Source organism: Leucoraja erinacea, chromosome 18, assembly GCF_028641065.1.
Source record: "Leucoraja erinacea ecotype New England chromosome 18, Leri_hhj_1, whole genome shotgun sequence".
NCBI classification, from domain to species: Eukaryota; Metazoa; Chordata; class Chondrichthyes; order Rajiformes; family Rajidae; genus Leucoraja; species Leucoraja erinaceus.
This window is the reverse complement of record NC_073394.1, coordinates 24,842,153-24,867,721: the sequence shown is the minus strand read 5'-3', so window position 1 is coordinate 24,867,721 and position 25,569 is coordinate 24,842,153. Positions and strand designations below refer to the sequence as shown.

Here is a 25,569-nt window from a genome sequence, read left to right as displayed (position 1 = left end):
ATAATTAAGCTCATGTGCTCTTATCAGTTTCTTGTGGTACTTGCTTTGGATACAGTGTTTGAGGAACTCCACCCAGTGTAATGCATGGGCACTGGATCAAAGCTTACCGTGGCCAAACCCACCAGACAAATCACCAGGATAGACCAAGGAAGCAGGTATTTCTCTCCGAATTTCTCAGTCAGCCGTCCAACCACCAGCCCCTGCATAATCTAGGGAAGAGTGAAAACCATCAAATTTATCTTCGACACATGCAAAACATATAACAGGCAGATTATTAGTTTATGAGCTCCATAACCATAATATGAATCAGTCAAGACCAATGAGATAAACCTCCGCAGTTTAATGTTATGAAAGCACCAAAGATACATTTATTGTTACCATTCATTGATCTGTTTGAACTCAGGACTAAGAATTAAGACTAAGAACTAGTAAGAATGGCTCAAAAAAAAGACTCAAGGTGTTGGAGTAACTCAGCGGATCAGACAGCAACTCTGGAGAACATGGACAGATGACGTTTTGGATCGGGGCCCTTCTTCATTCAGAAAAAGGGTCCCGACCCGAAACGTTACCTGTCCGTGTTCTTCAGAGATGACACCTGACCTGCTGAGTTGCTCCAGCACTTTGTGGTTTTATTTGTAAATCAGCATCTACAGTTTCTGTGATTCCATGGCTCTCGACCTGAAACGTCACCCATTCCTTTTCTCCAGAGATGCTGCCTGACCCGCTGAGTTACTCCAGCATTTTGTGTCTACTTTCTCTATGGCTTAATGTACGCCAGGCAATGCTTTACTCTCTGGTCTACTAGGGTTCGGTGAATAGCTCTGACTGCTAATATGTAGATCAAACCACTGCCAATTTGAACGTAAGTAGTATTATGATATTTTTTCATTAAACATTTACCAAAAAGGACCTACAAACCCAAAAACCAGATGCTAATTCTAACCAAACCATTTTTATTCCCTATTGAAATGTCTGTAATTTTGCATGGAAGTGAGGAAATATATTGAGGAAATATCTATGGAACTGACTGCACTCCGAATTTATGCAGTTGATTGTATGCAAAGCTGGCATTCACTTTTATTTCAGCGTGGCAGGTTGTGCTGCTGGGCGGGTGCTTCTGTGACTCAGTCATTTGCCTATGACAGAATCAGTCCACTTGCTTCATTCACAAACTGGGAGTTGACTTCCTCTCCATTCAAGCCACCGTATATGCCTTTTGTTTGGTGTCAGTGAGCGCAAATATTCATTGAGCAGTGAAATATGAGACAGGTGCATTCAGTGACCTCTCATTACGGGGCCATACCCTTGCACAGCTTGTGCCGACCGGACGCAGGCCTCTCCACACTAGTACAACACCTGCTGTGGCATTCAGACAAAGAGTTCAGAGGATTCGGGCTTTAAGGCATTGCCTGACGCAACGTAGCCAATTTCAATGCAGCAACAACAATAACTTGAATATATATGGCCCTGTAATGATTGCAAAACAAGCAACATTTCTTTTTGCATGAGTGCTTTTGGGTTATGGGTAAAATATGTGAGGGTGGCTATAATTAATTGTTCAGTAAACCTCTGAAAACCGCATCTGGGTCTTTGTAATGGCACGCATATTATGAAGTCAGTTAGTGACAATTCACTGACTCTAATGATTCAGTAAGAATAGTCACTTGTAGACACAAACCTGTTTAAACTTGTTAGAACTACCAGCTCCAGAATGGTACCTTAACAATAATGACCTTTTAAGGACTGTGGAAGAACATTTCTAAAATACCAATCACCGTTTACATAGGCTCTACAGGGATTTCTTTGCAATTGACTGAACATGTAAAATTAACTGCAAATGGTCAAAACTGCAAAAGCTTTATAAAAACACAAAGCTGCTGAACTTGTAAGCCATTGAAGCGCTGGAGAAATTCAGCAGTCAGGCAGCATCTGTACAGGGAATGAATGGAATACATTTCAGATAGGATCCCTCCCTTTTTGATTCTTGCTGCTCTCCTGCTGTTCGATCGTGTCTAAACCTACTGTTCATTCCCTCCAGAGATGCTGCCTGACATGCTGAGTGCCCTCAGCACTTTGTGTTTTGTTCAAAATTTCAATATTAGCAGTTTATTGTGTCCCAAAGCTTTAGACAACTTTGACTCGGCTGCATTTGAAGTACTGTGTGCAGTTTTGGTCACCCCTTTACAGGAAGCATGTAGAGAGAGCGCAGAGGAGGTTTACCAGGATGCTGCCTGGATAAGAGGGTATTAGCTATGTAGAAAGGTTGGACAAACTTGGATTGATTTCTCTGGAGTGTTGAAGGCTGAGGAGAGATCTGATAGAAGATTCTAAAATGATGTAAGAGTGGGGTAGACATTGTGAATCTTTTAATCAGGTTGCAAATATCAATATTAGAGGGCAGAGCTTTAAGGTGAAAGAGAGAAAGCTTAAAGGGGATGTGTGGTGCAGGTTTTTTCACAAAGAGAGTGGTGAGTGCCTGGGGTAGTGGTGGAGGTAGATACAATAGTGGCATTTATGAGGCTTTCAGATAGGCACATGAATGTGCAGGGAATGAAGAGATATGGATCATGTGCAGAGAGAAAGGATTAGTTTAACTTGGCATCATGTTCAGCACAGACATTGTAGGCCGATGTTCTATGTTTGATAAAACAGAGCTATGAGCGCAACTTAACCTGCAATCTCTTGTCTGCTGTCGTCATGCACACCGTTTGTTTGCCATGCAGGAATGTGAGATGATTATGACCAGACCAAAGAGGAAGGAAATAGTTTGAATTGTTTGTGATAAAGCCATTGCCCTAATGTGAATAAAACAGATTGAGTTGTACAATTGTGGAATTTCCCATTTAGGTTAAAAGCAAATATCTCAGAATATTTTGCTTTCTACAAACAGAATCCCTTGAAATAGTGCCTGGTCATGATAATATGAAAAAGAGACACAAAGTGCTAGAGTAACTCAGACTCACTGAGTTATTCCAGCACTTGTGTCTTTTTTTGTAAACCGGCGTCTGCAGTTCCTTGTGTCTACATCATGATAATACAAAGTGGTTTTCCAAGGGCTGAGGGAAGTAATGCCCCTGTATTACTGCCACTATAGTCAAGTCAAGTCACATTTATTTATATAGCACATTTAAAAAACAACTCTCGTTGGCCAAAGCGCTTTACATTTGTTATAAGAATAGTATAAACAAACAAACAACATACATACACATATACATATAGAGGGGAGGGTGGAGGGAGAGGGGGCAGAAGGGGGAATGGGGGGGGGGGGGGGGGGGGGGAGAGGTGGAGAGGGAATGGAGTGACAGAGGATAGGGAGGGACTAGATAGAGAGAGAAACCATTTCAAATGTGTGTTATTGTGCTTCAAGAAACATCATTACATTGCAAGTTAAAATATAAAAAGATCCATTGCTTTTTATGATTTAATGAGTTGATAAAGAGATGCTGGTAAAGATTGTAATATGTTACTTCTAAGTACCCTGTACTGTTCATTAACCTTCTTAATATAATGGTCTAGATTTTCTTGAGTTTTGTCAGATCACATCAGTTTGGTTGGAATTGCCAGACACCCATACACACACCCTATTGGTGCAGTAATGCAGGATAGACAGAATGAATGACACTCAATCACACACTGTGCTCCATTGCTGCTCTCTCTACTGAATGGTAGTTTATTTTTTTTAAAATGCTTTTGTATAAAGTTCCCTCTCCCTCCTCCCATCACACTGTCCCTTTCCACTCCTCCAAATGCTCACCTCCCACCCCTTGTTTCCCCATTTATCTTTTTCCCCCATATTTTTTCTCTTCTCCTGACCCTTCCATCAATATCCCTCCATCTGGTTTCACATTCACTCTTCCTTTTCTTTCCTTATCTCAAACCCTTTTGTCTCCTTTTCGCCTCAAGTAGGAATGCTACAAAATTTTGAGATTTAAAAAATCAAGCCTGTAATTTATCCCATCAGATAAAGCATAAAAATAACTTTAATTTGATACCTAATTCACTTTCATATCTTCAGTATTAAAAACATTAATGTCATTTTCATACTCGGAAATTAGCATCTTGTTCCCTATTGCTTTTCCATTGACTTAACAGAGAAGCTGCGATCGAGGACAGTCAATTGACATAAAAGCCCATAACTTTCTTAAAAATTAAGAGAACTGAATGTAATTTTCAGTTATTATAGATTGAAGCATTCTGAAACAAATATGAAACCTTACTTGGATTACCTGAAATTAAAGCATTTAGTTAGTTACCTAATTGTAGCTGATTACAAAATTGACCGTTGTGACGGAAATAGTAATAAACACCAAGACTGCCTTGAAAATTCAAAAATGTGATATTCTCAAGAACAGAACTTTAATATTATTGTATTATATGCTGTAGATCATCACATTTGGAGTAGTCCAAATTGGGAAAGTCTCTGCGAATGCTGTCTAAATCAGTCTCTGTTGTTGGCATTTGAATTGACAATTTTGCATTTCTTCTTTGGAGACATCTGTTTAAAATGTAAAGAAAATAAAACACTGAACAGCATTAACAGAAACAAATTATTATTTGCAGTTTTAGAAGAAAAGGTAGAAATGATAAAGTTAAATGCTAAAACAAATAGTAAATACCCAACAAAAAATTCATATTCACCAGTTTCATCAAATCACTTAAATTCATCTAATCAATTAAATCCATCTAAATTCAATTACTAGATCTAAACATCCATTTCTTAAGAAAAGGCTAATATTGTTTAATAGCCTAAGTATCCAAATAACAAATAACAAACTGATCCCATTCCCACAAGAATACACAATATAACATGATTTTTTTTTAATCTGTCATGAATTTATATGCCATATGGGAGGAATTTAATGTTTAATTCCCATTAATTAATCCAGAAACATCCACTCTCAAGATAATCAAAATCATTATTTTTTGCACAATACATCTGACTAAAACTGTACTGAGGATATTTAGTATGAAAATATTGATCATGGATAGATAATAACACAAAATATAGATGATTTAGATGTTCTTATGACATGATTGTGCAAAAAAATAATGAATATGATTATCTTGAGAGTGGATGTTTCTGGAATGTGATCGATTGGAATGTTGCTGTTGCCAGAAATTTGAAGCCCATATCGGCAGGCAAGACATGGCCGATTCGTATGGGGGCCTAAATAACATTTTTCGCATCATAAGATTAAAATGAAGCTACACCAAAAAGCAAGATAATATGTTAAATAAGCGACATACCTTTTGTTTTGTCCTGCACTTGCGATCCGTGATGTTGAAGGCATTGAAGGCGTTAGAAGTCGCGTTTAACTTCAATCCTGCGATGCAATCGTCCAGCAAATTAAAAAAAAAAATGGGAACGGAAGCGTGGACGATTTTTCTTCATCAGCTAGCAGCCTGAGGAAATCCCTCGCCGACAACCAATACAAACCTGCATATCCCGCCCCCACCCCCCCCAAAAGCCTCCGGAATCGCACGCACAGGCAGCAGGCAGATCTGGAGCGCCACTAATGGTAAGTTTTGTAACGCTACCTCTAGCCTTGTCATCTTCTCCACCCATCAACCAATCATTCTCCCCCCACCTGTATCCGCCCATCACTTGCCAGGCATTGCCTCACCCTCACCTCATTTTACCAGCTTTCTCCCCCCTACTCCATCAGTCTGATGTAGGATTCTGATCCAATACATTATCTGTCCATTCCCTCCACAGATGCTGCCTGACCTGTTGAGTTCCTACAGCATTTTTTTGCTCAAGTTTTCCAACATCTGTAGTCTCTTGTGTTCCCTAGTTAAAAGCTGACATTGGACTTCCATGAGGTGGAGGTCAATTCGCAAAATCACAACACCACAGCCAAAGTCAACGGGTGAGGCAGCAACTATGGAGCTAAGGAAATAGGCAACGTTTCAGGCCGAAACACTTCTCAAGCCCGAAATGTTGGTTATTTCCTTCGCTTCATAGATGATGCCTCACCCACTGAGTTTCTCCAGCATTTTTGTCTACCTTCGATTTTCCAGCATCTGCAGTTCCTTCTTAAACACCACAGCCAAAGTCTGCAGGTTTGATGGCAATATGGGGTCGTCCTCAGGTAGCAGAGTACTGTAAGATCACAGGGGGTTCAGCCTTGGGGTGATGGTCATTTCAATTGAGGGCAGGAGCAAACCACTCAGATGCACACTACTGCTATATAATTTAATAAGATTGCAGCAGATCTGAATACACACTGCAACTCCACCCATGGCAATCTTCAAAAACCATCAACTCCATCCTTGCTCATCAAGCTTCTATCCACCTCTTCTTTGTAAATACCCAGACTGCTTCCACCAACCTCGGAGGAAGAGTCCAAAGATGCATTATCCTCTGGGGGAAAAACAAATCAAATTTTTATCATAAATGGATGGCCTCTCATTTTTGGGCAGTGCATTCAATTCTACTACCAAAAAACAATAACATTCCTATAGCTTTTCTAATTACTTGCTAAAGTTACATCCTGCTATTTGTGAATCAGGCGTTTTCAGATATTTGCAAATAGCATCAACCTGAAATGTTAACTTTATTCCTTCTTTCAATATATGCCGCAGAGTGTTTCCAACATTATATGTTGTGTAGCCATATCCCTCGATAGCCTCCTTACATTGCATTCACAACTTAAAATGCAAGCTTACAGAGCAAATTAAAAATGACTAATAATGACATACAAAATGAGCAGGAAGGAACTGCAGATGCTAGTTTAAACCGACGATTGACTCAAAAAGCTGGAGTAACTCAGCGGGACAGGCAGCATCTCTGGAGAGAAGGAATGGGTGACGCTTTGGGTCGAGACCCTTCTTCAGACCGAAAGTCACGGGAAAGGGAAACGAGAGATATAGACGATGATGTCGAGAGATAAAGAACAATGAATGAAAGATATGTAAAAAAGTAAAGATGATAAAGGAAACAGGCCATTGTTAGCTGTTTGTTGGGTGAAAATGAGCTGGTGGCAGACAAAGTGTTCATTTCTTGAGGAACTGAATTGAAATGGAGAAAATATGTGTTAAATGGTTACAGTACTGTGTGTGAAAAGATTAAGCCGTTGAGTCTTGAATGGAAGAGATGGTTCCATTGTAGACATGACCAGATACATGGGCTATAAATAAAAGATAGATACTAATAAATCGGGAATTCAAAAGAAACCTCTTTGCCCAGAACTGTACACCAGCTGTAGTTCTTTGAATGAAGTATTGGATAGAAAAAATAAGGCAGGAAGTAACTGATTATATGAAAAGATTAGATGAAAAAGAATCAGAGGAGATTTGAGTGGAACATAAACAGCCAAACACTATATAAACAAGAGGAATCTATTGTGCAAAATGGAACATCTCTGTGCTATATACTCTATGCAATTCTCTGCAATTTGCAAGGGCACATACATATCAATAAGATACTGGATAGTCTGCTTTTCCAGTGGGTGTTGGCTGAGGAAATAAAATTGGTCAGGAATTTGTCAAAATGCCATGCCCTTTTCACATGACATTTCACATCTACTTGATGGCTCAGTCATTAATTATGCAGCACTCCCACAGTGACACACTGAAGTGCAGGTAGGGAAGATACATTTAGTAATCCAAAAGTCTTCAATGGGTTTTGACAAAGTTGGCAAGGAGAGACATTTAAAAAATGGTTGATTCCAGAAATCAGTGTGCAAAGTTTTTGAAGGCAACATCAGGTGCAAAGATTTAGAGTTATAAAGCCATACATAGAGCAATGTAAATTCCCGAATGCCTTACACATTTGCTCACTGTGTGCATTAATCAATCAGCTTCAAAGACTGCCAGTAGACACAAGAAACTGCAGACGAATGTGTAGGAAGGAACTGCACATGCTGGTTTACACCGAAGAGACAACACAAAATGTTGGTGTAACTCAGCGGGACAGGCAGCATCTCTGGAGAGGAATGGGTGATATTTAGGTCGAGGCCCTGCTTCAGATATTGGTTTACAAGAAAACCCCACAAAGTGCTGGAGTAACTCAGTGGGTCAGGCAATATCTCTGGAGGACATGGATAGGCGACATATCTGAATGGGACCCTTCTTCAGACAGAAGTTCACACAAAGTGCTGGAGTAACCGATCGGGTCATGCAGTACCTCTGGAGAACATGGATAGGTGGCATTTCGGGTTGGGACTTCTTTTCAGACTGAAGAAGGGTCCTGACGCAAAACATTGCCTATCCATGTCCTTCAGAGATGCAGCCTAACCTGCTGAGTTATTCCAGTATTTTGTGTAGGAAAGAACTGCAGATGCTGGTTTAAATCGAAGGTAGACACAAAATGCTGGAGTAACTCAGCGGCAGCATCTCTGGTGAGAAGGAATGGGTGACATTTCGGGTTGAGACTTCTTCAGACCAGTATTCCACTATTTTGGGTTTTTTCTAAACCAACATCTCAGTTACTTGTATTTATATCAGAAAAAAAGTTGTCAGTTTGCCAAGATCTCCAACTTGAGGCCTTATTCCACATAATGTGGAATTTAGTCAAAAGTCAAGAGTGTTTTATTGTCATATGCTCCGAAACAGAACAATAAAATTCTTGCAGTGGCACAACAGTCCCTATTTTTCATTACAATAAAAATTGTGAGGGCAGAACTGAATATGAAACATCAGGAAGAATACTTTTGGAACATATTTTTCCTTCACACTATATGCATCACATTCAGCTTGAGACAACCCACTCAATACTGTGATTGGTTGGCTAACCTGGTGATGTCTGGTCCTATGCCGATGAAATGGCCGTTAAGTTGCTCATTCCACTTCCTGATGCCTGCCGCAACTTTTGAAAACTCTGTCCACCCACTGCATGTAATCGAGAGGTCACATTGTACCAATGGAACCAGCCCAGCTGTAAATCTCTTTAATGTGCAACAATGCTTTCCACTCCACTTTGCATATGAATGTGTTTCTAGCATGTGGTTTATTTTCCCTTTGGGCATTTTTAGAGTCACATCTTTCCCACGGTTGTAATCTCAGCTATTTCATTGTCACTGAATATGCATCCTCTCTCCAGGTGCCAACGCATTAGGCATTGTGAAATAGAAGAAATGCAGGTATTTCAAGTTAAATGCATTATCAGAATTATCAAATAATGTATGAAAGGTATTATACTGGGGTTGAACAGGCTCCACTGGCCCGGAATTTTTGCAATTCAAAACCCTTTTGACATTTCAATGTTAAATGTCATCAAAAGTCCAAAGGAACAATTTGCATCTAATAATTAGCACCTCAAATTTAGATGTTCTGCACAGGAAAACTGTTTCAATTAGAGTGGCAAAACTATTAAAGAAATGTTATCCACTTCATGAGTAAATGCGCACCTGTGTGACACTCAATCACACATACTAGGACTCCAGGTTGAGTTAGCAAACAGACTACTCTTGGATCTCTGGGCTGGGCAAAATTAATCAGCCAAAACTTCCATTCCTGATTACTACTGACTCGTTGTGGTGAATGGTGCTTTAAGGGCCTGTCCCACTTACGCAATTTTTTCGGTGACTGCCGACACCCGTCATAGTCGCAGCAGGTCGCCAAAAATTTTCAACATGTTGAAAATCCAGCAGCGATCAGAAAAAGGTACAATTCTTTGGGCGACTACTCACAACCATACAGGCATCACCCCGCGCAGGCCCTTTACTGTCACATTTACAAATGCATGGTGAAATTCTTTTTTTGCATACTGTTCAGTAAAGTATTGCTATACCTAAGCACAATCCCCGATTAGCCAAGTGTACAGAAATAGTCCAGTGACACCGCATGCAAGAGTCAAGTCAAGTCAAGTTTATTCGTCACATACACATACGAGATGTGCAGTGAAATGAAAAGTGGCAATGCTCGCGGACTTTGTGCAAAAAGACAAACATACAAACAACCAAACAAACTATAAACACAATCATAAACACACACATATTCTTTTACATATTAAATATTGGAAGGAAAAACGTTCAGTAAAGTTAGTCCCTGGTGAGATAGGCGTTTACAGTCCGAATGGCCTCTGGGAAGAAACTCCTTTTCAACCTCTCCGTTCTCACAGCATGGCAACGGAGGCGTTTGCCTGACCCGTAGCAGCTGGAACAGTCCGTTGCAGGGGTGGAAGGGATCTCCCATGATTTTATTGGCCCCGGAGTTGCACCTCCTGATGTATAGTTCCTGCAGGGGGGCGAGTGAAGTTCCCATAGTGCGTTCGGCTGAACGCACTACTCTCTGCAGAGCCTTCTTGTCCTGGGCAGAGCAATTCCCAAACCAGGTGGTAATATTCCCGGACAAGATGCTTTCCACAGCCGCTGCGTAGAAGCACTGGAGGATCCTTGGAGACACTCTGAGCCGCCATGTTTTGGCGCCATTTCTAAAGTCCAAAATGCACATGAGGAAATTAGGTGATATGTGTCTTTTAAATGCTGCCTCAACTATCTCCTCTGACAGCTTGTTCCATAGACCCAACATCTCTGACTGAAGACCTTCCTCCAGGTTTGTATTAAATCTTGTCCCTCTCATCTTAAATCTTTATGATTTCGATGTCCTGAGTAAAAGATTCTATGCATTGATCTATTCCCCTCATGGTTGCATACACATTTGATGAATGAATTATGACTGATGTCATGTTTAAGGGTTGGTTCAGCTACCAGGAATCCATGAGGCCAGAAATGTATATAGAATGCATATTATCTGCAATGTAATATGTTGTTCATGCAGTTTTAGTGTTAGTCCTATGGAGAACCCACTAATATAAGTTTCATTCTATTAGAACCAGAAAATAAAACATTTTGCACCCTTCACAGCTTCGGTGAAAGGATGGACTGAGTATCCTTCATTCTGCAGACTAATGGAAATTTTAGCAATCAGACCAGGGTAACCTGGAGGTGTTTACCTAAATCCTTTGATAGACACCTTGATAGTGCTGGAGTAACTCAGCAGGCCAGGCAACATCTGTGGAGAAAAAGGATGGGTGACGTTTCACATCAGGACCCTTCTTCAGACTTTGAAGTAAGGTCCCGACACGAAACGACACCCAATCCTTTTTCACCAGAGATGCTGCCTGACCCGCTGCGTTACTCTGGCACTTTGTGTCCATCTTCAGTATAAACCAGCATCTGCAGTTCCTTTCTACATACCTAAATCCTTTGTTCTGTTAGCTCGCTTCTTATCTAAATAACACTTAAAATATCAATATTTGACTGTTTTCACTTACTCTCCCAACTCTTACTGGAATTCTTGCTTAGGTTGCTGCACTTTCACCCATCAACCAGTACAGCACTCCTCCTGTAGCCTAGTTGAAAGATTGATTGAAAGATACAGCATGGAAGCAGGCCCTTTGACCCACGCTGACCACTGATCACCCATTCATAATAGTTCAATGTTTTACAACTTTTACATCCGTTCCTACACGAGGGGCAATTTACAGAAACCTATTAACCTATAAATCCACATGTCGGCACCTGGAGGAAACCCATGTGGTCACAGGGAGAACGTGCAAACTCTACACAGGCAACACCTGAGCTCAGGATCAAATCAGCAGCTCAACTGGCTGCGCCACTGCGTCGCCCTGTTATTTAATATAGCTTAATACATTACCATCGATAATGTCCAGCACAATGGGCAAGACAGCTATGGCAATAGTTAACTAGAGTACAGATAAGCCAATACAAGAAGCAGGTGACATCCTGCGGAAAACAGCAGCAACCTGAACGATTATTTGACTTGGAGACTGAGGATTAAGGTAATTCTGATAGACTAGGACAGGAAGTTCATGCAGGATCATTGTCACTCTCGATGACACATTGCATCATCTTACAATTCACCAATGTGATCTTCCTTGAACATATCTTCCCTCCAAAATATTTGAGTCTTGTTCAAATGCAATGAAAACATTGGCAGAAAATCGTTATTAAAAAATAGAAAGTTAAATATAAACTAGGCACTTGCGGTAAAACACAGAAAAGACCATCAACATGTGAAAGGAAAGAGCACATTGTTAATGCATCTAATGGAAATACCTCATCAGGATTGTTCAAACTGACATGCAGAACATTCTGGGTAGGAAGGAACTGCAAATGTCGGTTTAAACCAAAGTTAGAGACAAAAATCTGGAGTAACTCAGCGCGACAGGTAGCATCTCTGAAGAGAAGGAATGGGTGATGTTTCGGGTCGAAACCCTTCTTCAGACTGGAGAAGGGTCTCGACCTGAAACATCACCCATTCCTTCTCCTTTGAAATGTTGCCTGTCCCGCTGAGTTACTCCAGCTTATAGTGTCTATCTTCCATGCAAAACATTTATCTCTCTATTCCTCCCCCACCAAAGTCGCATCAGCTTCTCGTTTTCACCCAACAAACAGCGAACAATGGCCTGTTTCCTTTATCATCGTTACTTTTTTGCATACCTTTCATTCATTGTTCTTTATCTCTCTACATCATCGTCTATATCTCTCGTTTCCCTTTTCCCTAGCTAGTCTGAAGAAGGGTTTCGATCTGAAACGTCACCCATTCCTTCTCTCCAGAGATACTACCTGTCCCGCTGAGTTACTCCAGTTTTTTGTGTCTATCTTCCATGCAAAACATTAGCTTACTTTTTATTTCAGATATCGACCAATATAGTTCCTGCCTCAAAGTATAAACTTTATTTCTGAGAATTGCATGAATCATTCGTTAAGAATGCGATACATAAAGATGCAAGAACAAAAGAAATGATAGTGTAGGTTGAGGTAGATTTGCCAGTTGTTTAAGCAGTGACAGGTATTAATTTATATGTGAGATAATCATTAAGAAAAACGTTGCACGAAAATGAAAATAGACAATGAATTTTTAAAATTCTTTTTCTCCAACTTTCCTGACCGCAATGGTTCTTGCCAAGACTGATTCCTCCTGCCATTCACCCAAAGAACATTACTCATGCAAGAGTCAGGGCTGCTTCTGATATGCACATTTTAACTTTAGGTTTATGAAAGATAATCCTAATCCTGTCCTCTTCCAATATGCTGGTACAGGGGTGGGGAATCTGCGGCCTTAGACCGATAGACAGAGAAACATTAAGTGCGGCATTTTGAATGAATCCAAATTTTATAGAACAAATCCTTTTATTTTTATTTAAGAAGGAACTGCAGATGCTGTATCTCACTGACCTCCTCTCCCCCTACCAACCCTCACGGTCCCTCAGATCCACATCAGCTGGTCTCCTCTCCATCCACAAGTCCAACCTCCGCAGTTTTGGGGACAGAGCCTTCTCCAGGGCAGCTCCCAGGCTCTGGAACTCCCTCCCTCAACTGATCTGCAATTCCATGTCCCTCACCATCTTCCAGTCCCGCCTCAAGACCCATCTCTTCACCTCTGCCTATCCTTAGCCCCACGTCCCCCTCCCTTTTCATCTGTGCATTAATTGCCTCATACTGTGTTTTGTATTGAATTCTGTATTTACTTTGTGTACTAGTCATGTCTCTACTATTTATTTCATTCCCCTTACATGTTTTTCCTCGACCTGCTAAATTTTTGTAAGGTGTCCTTGAGACTCTTGAAAGGCACCCATAAATAAAATTTATTATTATTATTATTATTATTAAATCGAAGGTAGACAAAAATGCTGGAGAAACTCAGTGGGTGAGGCAGCATCTATGGAGCGAAGGAAATAGGGCGAAAAAGGGTCACCTAAAGGGTCTCGACGTTTCGGGACCGAAGAAGAAGCGTCTCAACCTGAAACGTCACCTACTTCTTTCGCTCCATAGATGCTGCTTCGCCCGCTGAGTTTCTCCAGCATTTTTGTTAATATGTTTTTGTTCGTCTTTTATTACTTTAATTTTAATCTTAAAATGAACGTATTTAAAATACCAAAGAGTAAACGAAGATTCAATGAAATAATCCTCCCCGACTGACGGCCACAATTAAAACATGAGGGCTATTTTAACAAAATAATGTACATTTTGAAGTACATCTAATTGAAGTTTCTTGGATGCGGCTTTATTAGATTACAGCTAACTTAATGCGGCATTCCAACATGAAAAGTTTCCCCACCCCTGTGCTGGTATATGCACTTTTGATAATTCTGTACTAATCAGGGTGAGAAACCATGGCTGATCTTTTACCTTTCTAACTCTCATAAGCCAAAACCAATCACAGCACTGCTTCAATGATACTTTATTATCACATGTACCTAGCTACAGTGAAATGCTTTGTCTTGCATACAACCTATTAAAATCATAAAGCAGACCTCACCTGGGCAATACACAAAACTCACCACGTTTCTGCAACCCTACTAATACTTGATTGATTTTGACCAACCCAAGGCATACAATCTGGACCAGCTGCTCTTTATATTAACGTACCTAAGTGCCTTTAGCCCTTGAACCATTTGGGAAGAACCCAAATCATCCTGATACATTCTAACAAAGGCACAAAGTTGGATGTTTTGAAATTACAATCTAAACATTGGTTTGCAGTTGCAGAATTTCCTTATGGCTGGAACTGCTGTTGCATTTTTTGGGACTCCAATTTAGGTCGGTCTTTTTGTCCCAGGCTTGATATTGTAAGATCCAGCCTTTCCTATAGTAATTATTCTAAATTCTTCGGAATTTTTTGCAATTCACTTTTCGGCGACAAACAATCTGTGTTGCCCAATGAAATAGAGCTAAAACACCATGGGAATGGCCACTCAATGGGCACAAAATATCACCTGGACATAGTCAAGGATGGTAAGCAAATACTGTGCAACTGGTGACATTTTGGGTCGGGACCCTTCTTTAGACTGAAAGTACGTAGTGGGGGGAAGAGCTGGAGGTGAGAAAAGACCAGGACAAACCAGGACTGGCACAAATGACCTCAGGCAGGGTGGTGTCCTGGTAGGTCAATTGTTGGCTTGGAAAGGTTTGGAGAATTATCTTGTGCAGCTAATACAGTCTCATCAATCACTCAAGCTATAAGAGCCAAAACAGTTGAAGAATGAAAACAATTTATATATATATAGGGACCTTTCATTTATTTAACCATTCCAAGGTGTTTCACAATGAGGAATTTCTCCTGAAGCAACTCAAAAATTATGCATAAATATGTCCAATTGGCCTGGATCGTAGACGAAGAAGCAGGCAACAAAAGTCAATCATCTTCACCACCTAATTTCTGAACAATGTTCATGAAATCGGTGGGTTTTACAGGATGTGTAGAAAGGAGCTGAGGATTTGATTCACTGGGAGTGTCTACAAATGCTGCAAACCTGCCCTTGTAAAGTGACAAAATCAGTCCGACGAAGCGTCTCGACCCGATACATCACCCACTCCTTCTCTCCAGAGATGCTGCCTGTCCCGCTGAGTTACTCCAGCATTTTGTGTCTACCTTGCAAAGTGACAGTAAGATCCTTGGGTGTGGGTGTTGGCTTCCTAATCATAATTATTCAATTGTCTTATTCTCAGCTTTTACTGGCACCGCAGGCAGAAGAACAGCTTATGTGATTTGACTGAACCTTATGATTAATGGTGATTGTTTGAGCATGTGAGCATTCGCATGAAAAAACTTCACGCATCCTTGATTGGGAATTTGCTTAGAGAATGTTAGAGGCATTCAGTATTCATTAGTTTTAAATCAGCAAATGAGGCTACCATTTTATCCAATGTATGATTGGAAAACGTATTTTCACTGGAAAAAACAAAAGAAATTATCAAAGAAATTAACATCTTTATCTGACAACTTTTCTATTTCAGACATAAACTTTATTTGTAAAATATATAAAAGTAGTATATAAATACAATGCATAGTTATCTGGGATCAGAACCTTAGACTGCAGTCCTTTCCCACTAAGCAATGTGGTGTAACTGTACAATCTCCATTGTATTGGAAGACCAACATGTTTCAGGCAGACCAAAGGGCGCATTTCACGAAGTCGGTGATTTCCCTCAGCAGCACCTGATTTCTGACTCATAAAGAAAGTATATGGTCTGCTTGTCTTCATCTGTCAGTAAATTGAGTAAGAGTCAGGAAGCAGCTTGCAGCTTTATAAAACTTTGGTGAGGTCACATTTGGAGTGTAGCGTGTGCAGTTCAGGTCACCCCACTAGAGGAAGAATGTGGAGGTTTTGGAGAGGGGGCAGAAGAACTTTACCAGCGTGCTGTCTGGATTAGACGGCACTGGCTAGAAGGAAAGGTTGGACAAACAGATTGTTTTCTCTGCAGCATCAGAGGTTGAGGGGCAACCTGAAAGAAATAAAAAGGCATAGATCGGGTAGACAGTCAGAACCTTTTGCACAGGGTGGAAATGTCAAAGACTAGAGCGCCTAGCTTTAAGGTCAGTGGGGAAAAGTTTAAAGGAGGTGGTGGGAAGGGTTTTTTTCTTACACAGAAAGTTGTGGGTGCCTGAACCCACTGCCAGTTGTGGTGGCGATAGTGGCATTTAAGCTTTTAGAGGGGCACATGGGTATGAAGGGAATAGAGAGATATGGATCATGTGTAGGACGAGATTATTAGTTTAACTTGGCCTTATGTTTGGCACAGCCATTGTGGACTGAATGGCCATCTACTAAACTACACTCTTCTACATTCTATGCGTTCCTGAAAACAGAGAATCCTCTGTTACATAGCTGCTCAGAATGAACCCAATCAAGGACTCTTGCATCTTTTTCCAAACCTCTCTGCAAATGCACCATTCACAAGTTGTTGAGCGATCATCTTGTTAGGGAGGGATATATATTTCCAATTCAGGATGGTTTGGAGAGTAACTCCCAGATGGTGGTGTTCCACATGCTCCTGATGCCCTAGTCCTTCTAACTAGCAGAGATCGTGTTTTTGGAAAGTGCTGTCTAAGAAGTCTTAGCAAGTTGCAACAGTGCATCCTGTAGATGATATCGATGTTGGAGTGAATGAATGATTCTGAGTAGGTGTATCAAGTGAGCTGCGATGTCCTCTATGGTGTTGAGCTTCTTGAGTGTTGTTGAAGCTGCATTCATCCAGGCAAATGGAGAATATTCCACAGCACTTATATTTTGTGCCTTTTAAGATGGTGGACAAGGCTTTGGGGAATTAACAAACGGGTTACTCGCCTTTGGATTCCAAGCCTGGTCTTGTAGTTACATTGTGTATATGGATACTCCTGTTCAGTTTCTGGCCAACAGTAACTCCCAGGAGACACAAGGAACCACAGATATGGAATCTTGAGTAAAACACAAAGTGCTGCTGTGACTCAGCAAGTTAGGCAGCTTCTGTGGGAGAATGGATAGGTAAAGTTTGAAGAAAGATCCCGAGCCGAAATGCCACCTATCCATTCCCTCCTCAGATGTTACCTAACCCGCTGAGGCACCCCAGCAATAACCCTCTGGATATTGATACAAATGGTAATGCCAATGAATGTCAGGAGGTGACAGCTGGATGTTTTCTTATGAATATCATCGTTGCCTGGCACTCGTATGACACAAATGTTATTTGCCACTTAACAGCCCAGGCCTGGACATTCTCCAGGTCTTGCTGCATCTGGATGGTGACTACTTCATTATCTGAGGAGTCGCATACATTTTGCTATCATCAGCAAACATCCTCACTTCAGACCTTACGAGTGATGAAAGCAGCTGAAGATGGTATGTACGTATAATATTTATCAGAGCTACCGCGGTTATCTGGATTGGCACTGGTGAAGATGGTGGGAATGAGACAGAGAAAAAGATTCATGAACATGCTGAAAGTCTCCTTGAAAAAACGTAACATTCCCACAGACTTTGTAATTCTTGGCCCATGAAGGTTGTGGAGAAGGAATGTACGAGCTGATATTGAGAACATCAAGAACAGCGGGAGTCCTGCAAAAAAACAGCAGTTGGAGCACACCCACTTCACAGAGGTATTTCCAAGCATTTTTCCCCTTCAATGGCTTGCTTTTTTAATCCGTTTTTTTTGCTTGCTGGATTGGGGAGTGTATGCAATGTGATGCACGAAAAGCAAACATTGCTTAGGACAGGCTGAAATGGTTCAAGCCTAATCCGCTTGGTTATTCAGTAAATCCATAATCCTATTTATGAGCTACTATTTATTTAAATGATGTGACTCAGCACTGTTCCTTCTGTGACTAGTTTGTTCTTTGTCTGACAGTGAATGTTTCCCTGTGTTTCAAATGTACAGAGTGGAAGTGTTCCTTGGCATCAAGGCAGAGGTCAACCTTCGCTGTGTGTGCCAATCTTTCTGCACGTAAACTGAATCTGCCAAAGGGTACCGTGCTGAGGGAAGCAACATTTCCCTAAAATGCTGTTATATTATCCTACCTTCAACCTAACCCAGTTTTGCAAAGCACCAGGTTCTCCCTCTGTTGTATGGTCAAACCAGATCACATTCCATTTCCCCAAACTAAAAGTCTCTTTCATGAGTGTTAACAACAACACTGCTTTCCTCTCCCTCGCCCCCCCCCCCCCCCCCCCCCCCCCTCTTCCGCCAACCCACGCACTACCACGCCGGCCAAATTCTCCTCCAGTGTTGCAGAACTTTAGAACCTCTATTTTTATAATCTCATCTGCAAAATGCCTTTAAGAGCTACATTTTCTTAGGTACTGTTCTGTTCCTTCAGAAATATAAAATCAAAGACCTCATTCAATCTTAAATAACACTTCAGAAGATAGTTTAAGAAGGAACTGCAGATTCTGGAATATCGAAGGTAGACAAAAATGCTGGAGAAACTCAGCGGGTGAGGCAGCATCTATGGAGCGAAGGAAATAGGCGACGGGTTTCAGGTCGAGACCACGTCGCCTATTTCCTTCGTTCCATAGATGCTGCCTCACCCGCTGAGTTTCTCCAGCATTTTTGTCTACCTTCAGAAGATAGTGGTTTCCATTGTCTTAGATTTTTACCTACTCCAATTCCCCATCTCCCCGCCAACCTTCACACCATGTCAGGTGTACTTCAAAAGAAAACAAGGAGACTATTATCAGTGCAGGATAGAGAACTTACTGATGATTAATAATGAACTGCTGGAGGAACCCAGGTTGGTCGAGCAGCTTCTATGGGGGTGGGGAGGGGGGACAGCAATTGTTGGTGTTTTGGGTTGAGAATCTGTATCAGGACTTGCATGTTATGCATGGATAGACACATCTGCAGTGCTCCAGGAAAGTAATATGAAAAGTACAGTGTTGGAAATCGGCGTTAATATCAATGAAAATAGAGATCGACAGGGTGCAAATAAAGTGGTGGATACAGAAAGAAACAGTGCAGCAAGATAAGAGCTGGAGGTTATTACTATCAGGGATCTATTTTTAGTTGATTTATTTCTAATTGTACAATCATTTAATGTGGAGGATTCACATTTCTTATAACTCCTGAGCATTCATGGTAAATGGTAAATAACATGCCAAGGAGATCAAGGGCAGGACTAACCTGAATGGCCGCAGCATTACAGCACAAGTAATGAAGATCACAATTGGCTGTGGGCAGTGCAGGGGGAATGGAGGAGCAGATCCAATTTCACTGAATTCCTCCAGCAGCAATTACTTGTAGGAACAATGAATCAGTAGGGGGTTCAGATAGAGGGCAAAATAACATGTTCGGCACAGACACTGTAGTCCGAAGGGCCTGTACTTTTGCCATACTGATATATGCTCTATGAGGGAGAAGTTACATTATGGCTCTGCTGAACTCTGGGCAGACTCAATCTGGAATAGTTTAATTCCAGGCCTTGGAATTCTTAACAGATGAATTGACCACTAAGAGAATTGGGACGATAAGGAAGGCTTGGAACATGCAGCCCCAGGATTACTGGGGCCAAATCAGTAAATTCCAAGAATAAATTACAAAAATAATGATTAAAGGACCAGGTTTAATTTAGAGACACAGCTTCGGCCCACTGAGACCCCACTGACCATCGATCACCCGTTCACACTAGTTCTAAGCTATCCCGCTATCACATCCATTCCTTACACTACAGTGGTAATTTTTACAGAGGCCAATTAACCTACAAACCCACACGTCTTTGGGATGTGGGAGGAACTGAAGCACCTGGAGGAAACCCACGTGGTCACAGGGTGAATGAGCAAACTCAGCACAGGCACCACCCGAGGTCAGGATCAAACCCTGTTTTCTGGCGCTATGGGGAACCTAAAGCAAACCTAAATGAATGGCCCCGTGAATGGGCCGATTCAAGCCCCACGATTCAGGGCGATGAAGCTGCTGTTGCTGGAGTTCGGAGTCGGTCACCAACCAGGCCAGCTCCCGATGTTATCGTCCCCAAGGCCCATGGCCGAAGCCTCGGGTGTGTGGGTGTGCACATGGGCGTGCAGCCACCAAGAAATTGTGCCCCCCCCACCCCATGTTTTACTAACGATTTCCGTCCCTGAGAACGAGAGATGGTAAATGAATGAAAGAAGAATATAAAATTATAAATATTGTCTTGCATGACACAGATAATTCTGCCGGCACACAATGTAATTTATAATCAGTAGCAGATCCAAAATCAGAGAAGTACAGGTAAATAATAAGATGCTAATCCCGTGCATCCACCTGGTGTACAATTGCTGCACTCTCTCTTCTTCAAAAATATCTTTCCTTAGGAAGGATTGGAGACCAGGCCTGTACATAATATTCCAGATGCATTCTTCTCAGGGATGAGTGAAGCAACGTCTTGCTCTTGAATTTGAATCCTCTTTCATTAAATGTCAATGTATCATATGCATTTCTAGTTTTTTGCCACATTTGCATGTTCAATTTGAGTGATTTGTTCACAAGATTTCTCAAGAGCTACACCTTTTAATTTAATCGAAATAATCTGCTTTTCTGCTTTCCTACCAAAGTAAACAAAGTCATTTTGTCAATCAAGATAAAGCCTCTTTTCACCTGCTGGAGGCTTTGGCAAGCCTCAGTAAAATTGGTCCCAATGAGGGACTAGATGTGTTCCTGAAGTGAATTAAAAGGATTCACGTGGAATCAAATGGAATCATATGGATAGGATAGGTTGAGAGCGATATGGACCAAATGCAGGCACGTGGGACTAGTGTAGAGTGGGCAAGTTGGGCTGAAGGGCCTGTTTCAACGCTGATGGCTTGATTCTAAAAAGGAATCCAAACCTGATCCTTTGTGCACACCACAGAAAACAGCAAATTTACAATTGATACTTTGAATGTACTCTGTGATACTTCATTTTACTAAATCTACACTATAATCTTGCAATAGTGAATATAACTTGATGTGATTGTCACCAAATAAAACCCAGCTAAGTAGAGATATTTGGAAACACTAAACTGATAAGTTTAGGTTTGTTATTGTCACGTGTAGGGAGTTACAGTGAAAAGGTTTGTTTTGCATGTTATCCAATCAAATCAGATAATGCTATACATAAATACAATTAAGCCAAACTCAAGGATGACACGTAGAGTGAAGGGAAAGATACAGAGTGCAGAATATAGTTCTCAGCATTGATATTTGAGCTTCTACTGTTCCAGATTCTATTGGTTGTTTAGTTAATTGAAGGTCGCTCCACTTTTATTGTAATTGCGAATACTTTATACTTTTCTTGTTCCATGACATGCATTGTAAAATAAAGCAGTGTCTGTGTCTTGGATGATAAGAGCAACCACTTCATGTTTGTAAAAAGATGTCATATGGTCCTGTTCTGCTAACAATAAAATATATCTCAATGCAAGCAAACTTAGACATCATACATTGAATCCTTAACATAAATGGCAAGCTGTAATCCAATTTTCCAGTGGATATGTTGGTGAATTGTATGCATGGAAAAATTGTTTTAAACTGTGCAACTTATACCTGCTTAATGATGACATTCTAAGTACAGTATTGCACTTATATTTTGCCAGATATATGGGAACATCCATTTCTTCCGGTATTTGCCGTTATCTCCAGTGGTGCTCAGCACAGCTGGATGGAGTAATGAGATATCACTTACCATTTGCAGAACACCAACATAAGCCATGAGGTAGCCGTTGTACTCTGCTTCCAGTTTGAAATAATTCATAGCAACAACTGAAAACATACTCTGGAACACTCCTGCAGGGGAACAAGATAGCCAGACCATTCAAGGTTTTGATGCATTCCAGTTCTACAAAATATGTGGAATTAACTTGAACAAATTCTCTATTTATCAAACTAAGATTGGAGCATGTTTTAGTTTTTAGTTTTAATTTTAGTGATACAGCACAGAAATAGGCCATTCGGCTCACAGATCACCCATCCACACTAGTTCTATGTTACCCCACTTTCTCATCCATTCCCTAAACATTAGAGGCAATTTACTGTGGCCAAATAACCTACAAACTCACACGTCTTTACAATGGGGGAGGAACCAGAGGAGATTCATGCGGTCAGAGGGGGAATATGCAAACACCACACAGACAGCCCCCGAGGTCAGGATCAAACCTAGGTCTCTGGTGCTGTCAGATAGCAGCTCTACCAGCTGCTCCACTGTGCTACCCATCAAATAAAATGTCAGTAAAAGATGTGTGAAGTACTATTTACTACATGGTGTTTAGACTACCCAAATAATTTTAAGCTAATTTAACAACGAGTCTGTATGCCCACCAACAGCTGTTTAACCCCAAATTATTATGGTAAATAAGAAGAGTTAGTGAGGGGCATGAATGAAGTCTAAATAGTGTATTTTTCACACTCATTACTGTTCTGGGTTAGAGGATGACCATGGCAATTTACATGGTCCCACTTTTATTTGTCAATCTTCAACACTCAAAATGGATATGCCCTTTATTAGCATTTTCTCCCCCCAAAAACTATATTGATATTATATTTTCAATATATACTATATTGATATTATATTTTCAAAGTACAGTACAGTTGTATGCCACCTTTTGCAGCATATGGTAATTGCTCACAAAATTTAAATTATATCTGCATGATACCAATTTTCCCTTACACATATGACTGATAACGGAGAGGTTTTGTTTCCGCACAACTTCCACTCCCGCAGTGTGCAGTTGCAGGAAGGCCCTAATCAGATTGCAGCTTCTGCAGCAGCTGCATCTTGCTTCAGTGGTAAGAGTAAAGCCAATTATTTAGGTTGAATAGCCTGTAAAAAAATGTATGGTAAGATCTCTTTGATGTGGTGGGATAACCTGTCATTTAATGTACTGATGAATACATTCTCAGGTTAGAATATCAGTGCATGTAAAATGTCACCAGCCCTGGAGAGTGGAACAATTGACTACATTTCCTGCTCTTGATCACTATTCTATGAGCCTTGTGCAAGTATACTAAATGAATGAGGGCAGGATTGAACTCTGCTATTAAACCCACCTCATTCTCTAGAGTCACTATTATGAATTGCCATTAGGGAGTGAGGAAAGAGAGGCAAAAGAAGGAACAGATGGAGAAGAGATGAGTACTGAGGATATTTTGGGTATGCAATGCCTAGTAAATGTATTATCTTTAACATGTCAGGCTATTGCTGCTATCTACTATAACTTTGAAGTTAAGAACCAACAAATTTGAGGCAGTAATTCCCAGGCTCTTACATGTATTTAGGCAGCCTAACAATCTTGTAGGACGGGGTTCAAGTTACACAGAATTTGCCAATGACATTTCCCAAATACAAATACAAAATGCAAATGTATCAAGCAAGAAAAATAATTTTCATTTTTAAAAAACATTTCTTTACTTTATATAACATCTTCAGTTTTCTGTTTCAAAGTACTCAGACTTCAACTACAGCACAATTCTGTGTGCACCACCATTGTTCCAGTGAGCTCATTTATTGATTAATTCAAAGATATGGGATGATTCAGGCCTCTTGATCCACCAAGTCCATGCCAACCATCGATCACCTGTTCACTGGTTTTATGTTATCCCACTTTTGCATCCACTCCCTACATGCTCATTACAATTTTCAGAGGCCAATAAAGCTGCAAACCCGCACATCTTTGGGATGTGGGAGGAAACCGGAGCACCCAGAGGAAACCCACAGTCAGAATCCAAAAATGCCATTGTAAATGCACACATCACTCACACATTATACCTGTTTCCTTCATGCTAAAACACTTACCTATAAATCCAAATTTTGAGGAATGCTGAAGATAAATTGGCTTTGTTGCAGCATAAATTGCTTCAAGACATGGCAAAAATATTCCTCAACCATACATCGAGAGATGGAATGGTATGCAATGGAATACTTTATGGAATAATTTATTGTCACATGTGACAAGGTAGCGAAATTCTTTGCGAGCGCACTCAATGTATACAAACTGCGGCCACCTACGGCGCAGACAAAGTTACAAAGCACGCCGGCTCCCCCTTTTTGTTCCCCCCCCCCTCCTATAGCATGATAACCGACCATTCCTCTGATGGTTACAAAAGGTAAAAAGTTTAATTACTTTCCTGAAACTTTAGACCGATGTATAGTTTTCTATACACTGACTGTCAACTTAACAATTAGGTATAGAAACAGGAACATATCAGGGTCAGATGTCCGATGTTTACCTTGGTAGCAATTTGGAGGTGCTCGCTTGGGTAGTTCATGTATTCAGGTCATACAGATGGGCTGAGATCAGGTTGAAGAGTAGACCAAGTTTAGTGCCATCTTTATCTTTAAACCCTCTTGTTGTCAGATGGTCAAAGGCAGTGCTTGTGTAGGGAAGAGTGTGAATTTGTCAATCCTGAAATATGGAAAGTGATCCTCATTTTCCAGAGGCTTGTCACAGACTTTTACTGATCTACAGGAAGCGCCTCAGAGCACCTGGAAGAGCACTACCAAAGTTCTCTCTCCACAGACCTCCATAATCAATTAGTAGGATAAGTGAACCCATGTTGGTGTCCCCTCCCAGATCAACATCCGCAACATCAAGGCTCTAAACATGCTCAACCTGTTCTGGTGGGAGGGTCACCTCACTCACATGCCTGACATCTGACTTCTGAAATAGGCATTCTGTGCAGGAGGGGATTTCTAGCAGGGGATTTCTAGCATGGCAGAGGAATTGCTTCAAGGATATCCCCAAAATCTCCCTAAAAAAATAGCAACATTCACATTGACTTAGACTTTAGAGTTACAGTGTAGAAACAGGCTATTTGGCCTGGATGCCATATAGACTTTGTCAACCACATCACAACCTACAGTAGCAGTAATCCTCAAACCTAAGATTCTTGGCTTGAAGAATTATTTGGAGCCCTGGACTAATTAGTCAAAGAATTACTCTTCAAGTAATTTTGTGAATTTGAACTATGACACAGTAGGAAGTGTTGCTGCCAGACAGTTCAAGTGACTAAGGTTCAATTCCTACCTCGGGTGCTGTCTGCATGCAGTTTGCACATTCTCCTTGTGAAGCATGTATTTTGTCCAGGTGATTTCTCTCACATCCTCACAAAAATGTGCTGGTCCGGGAGGCAAGTGGCAATAGAATCAAAAGAATAATGATGGGCATGTGAGAAAGAATAATTAGCAGGAATACAAGATATTAAGGAGATGAAGAATGTGTCCAAAGGGATTGTTTTGATGTGAGCAAACATACACCCAATGGACTGAACAGCTTCCTCCTTAGGCCGTAGTTTATAAATACTGTAAGTAATGGCCCAGAATCACAGTGTGGCTTCCACCCATCCAGAGGTACAACAGACATGATATTCACAGCACGCCAACTCCAAGAAAAAT

At 40.9% G+C, this 25,569-nt stretch overlaps 1 protein-coding gene across 2 annotated transcripts in view; it reads right to left on the bottom strand.

The window, feature by feature from the left end:
* slc22a18 (solute carrier family 22 member 18) overlaps positions 1 to 25,569 on the bottom strand; it is a 79,605-nt gene that overhangs the window by 6,905 nt on the left and 47,131 nt on the right. Inside the window, exons 7-8 of one of the 2 annotated variants that reach the window (XM_055649650.1) lie at positions 21,865 to 21,965; positions 108 to 209 (exon numbers count right to left, since the gene is read on the bottom strand). In XM_055649650.1, coding sequence (XP_055505625.1) covers positions 108 to 209; positions 21,865 to 21,965 — 203 coding nt within the window. Of the gene's footprint in view, positions 1 to 107; positions 210 to 9,355; positions 10,376 to 21,864; positions 21,966 to 25,569 lie in introns of those variants that run through there. The other variant, XM_055649651.1, reaches the window with a different exon arrangement.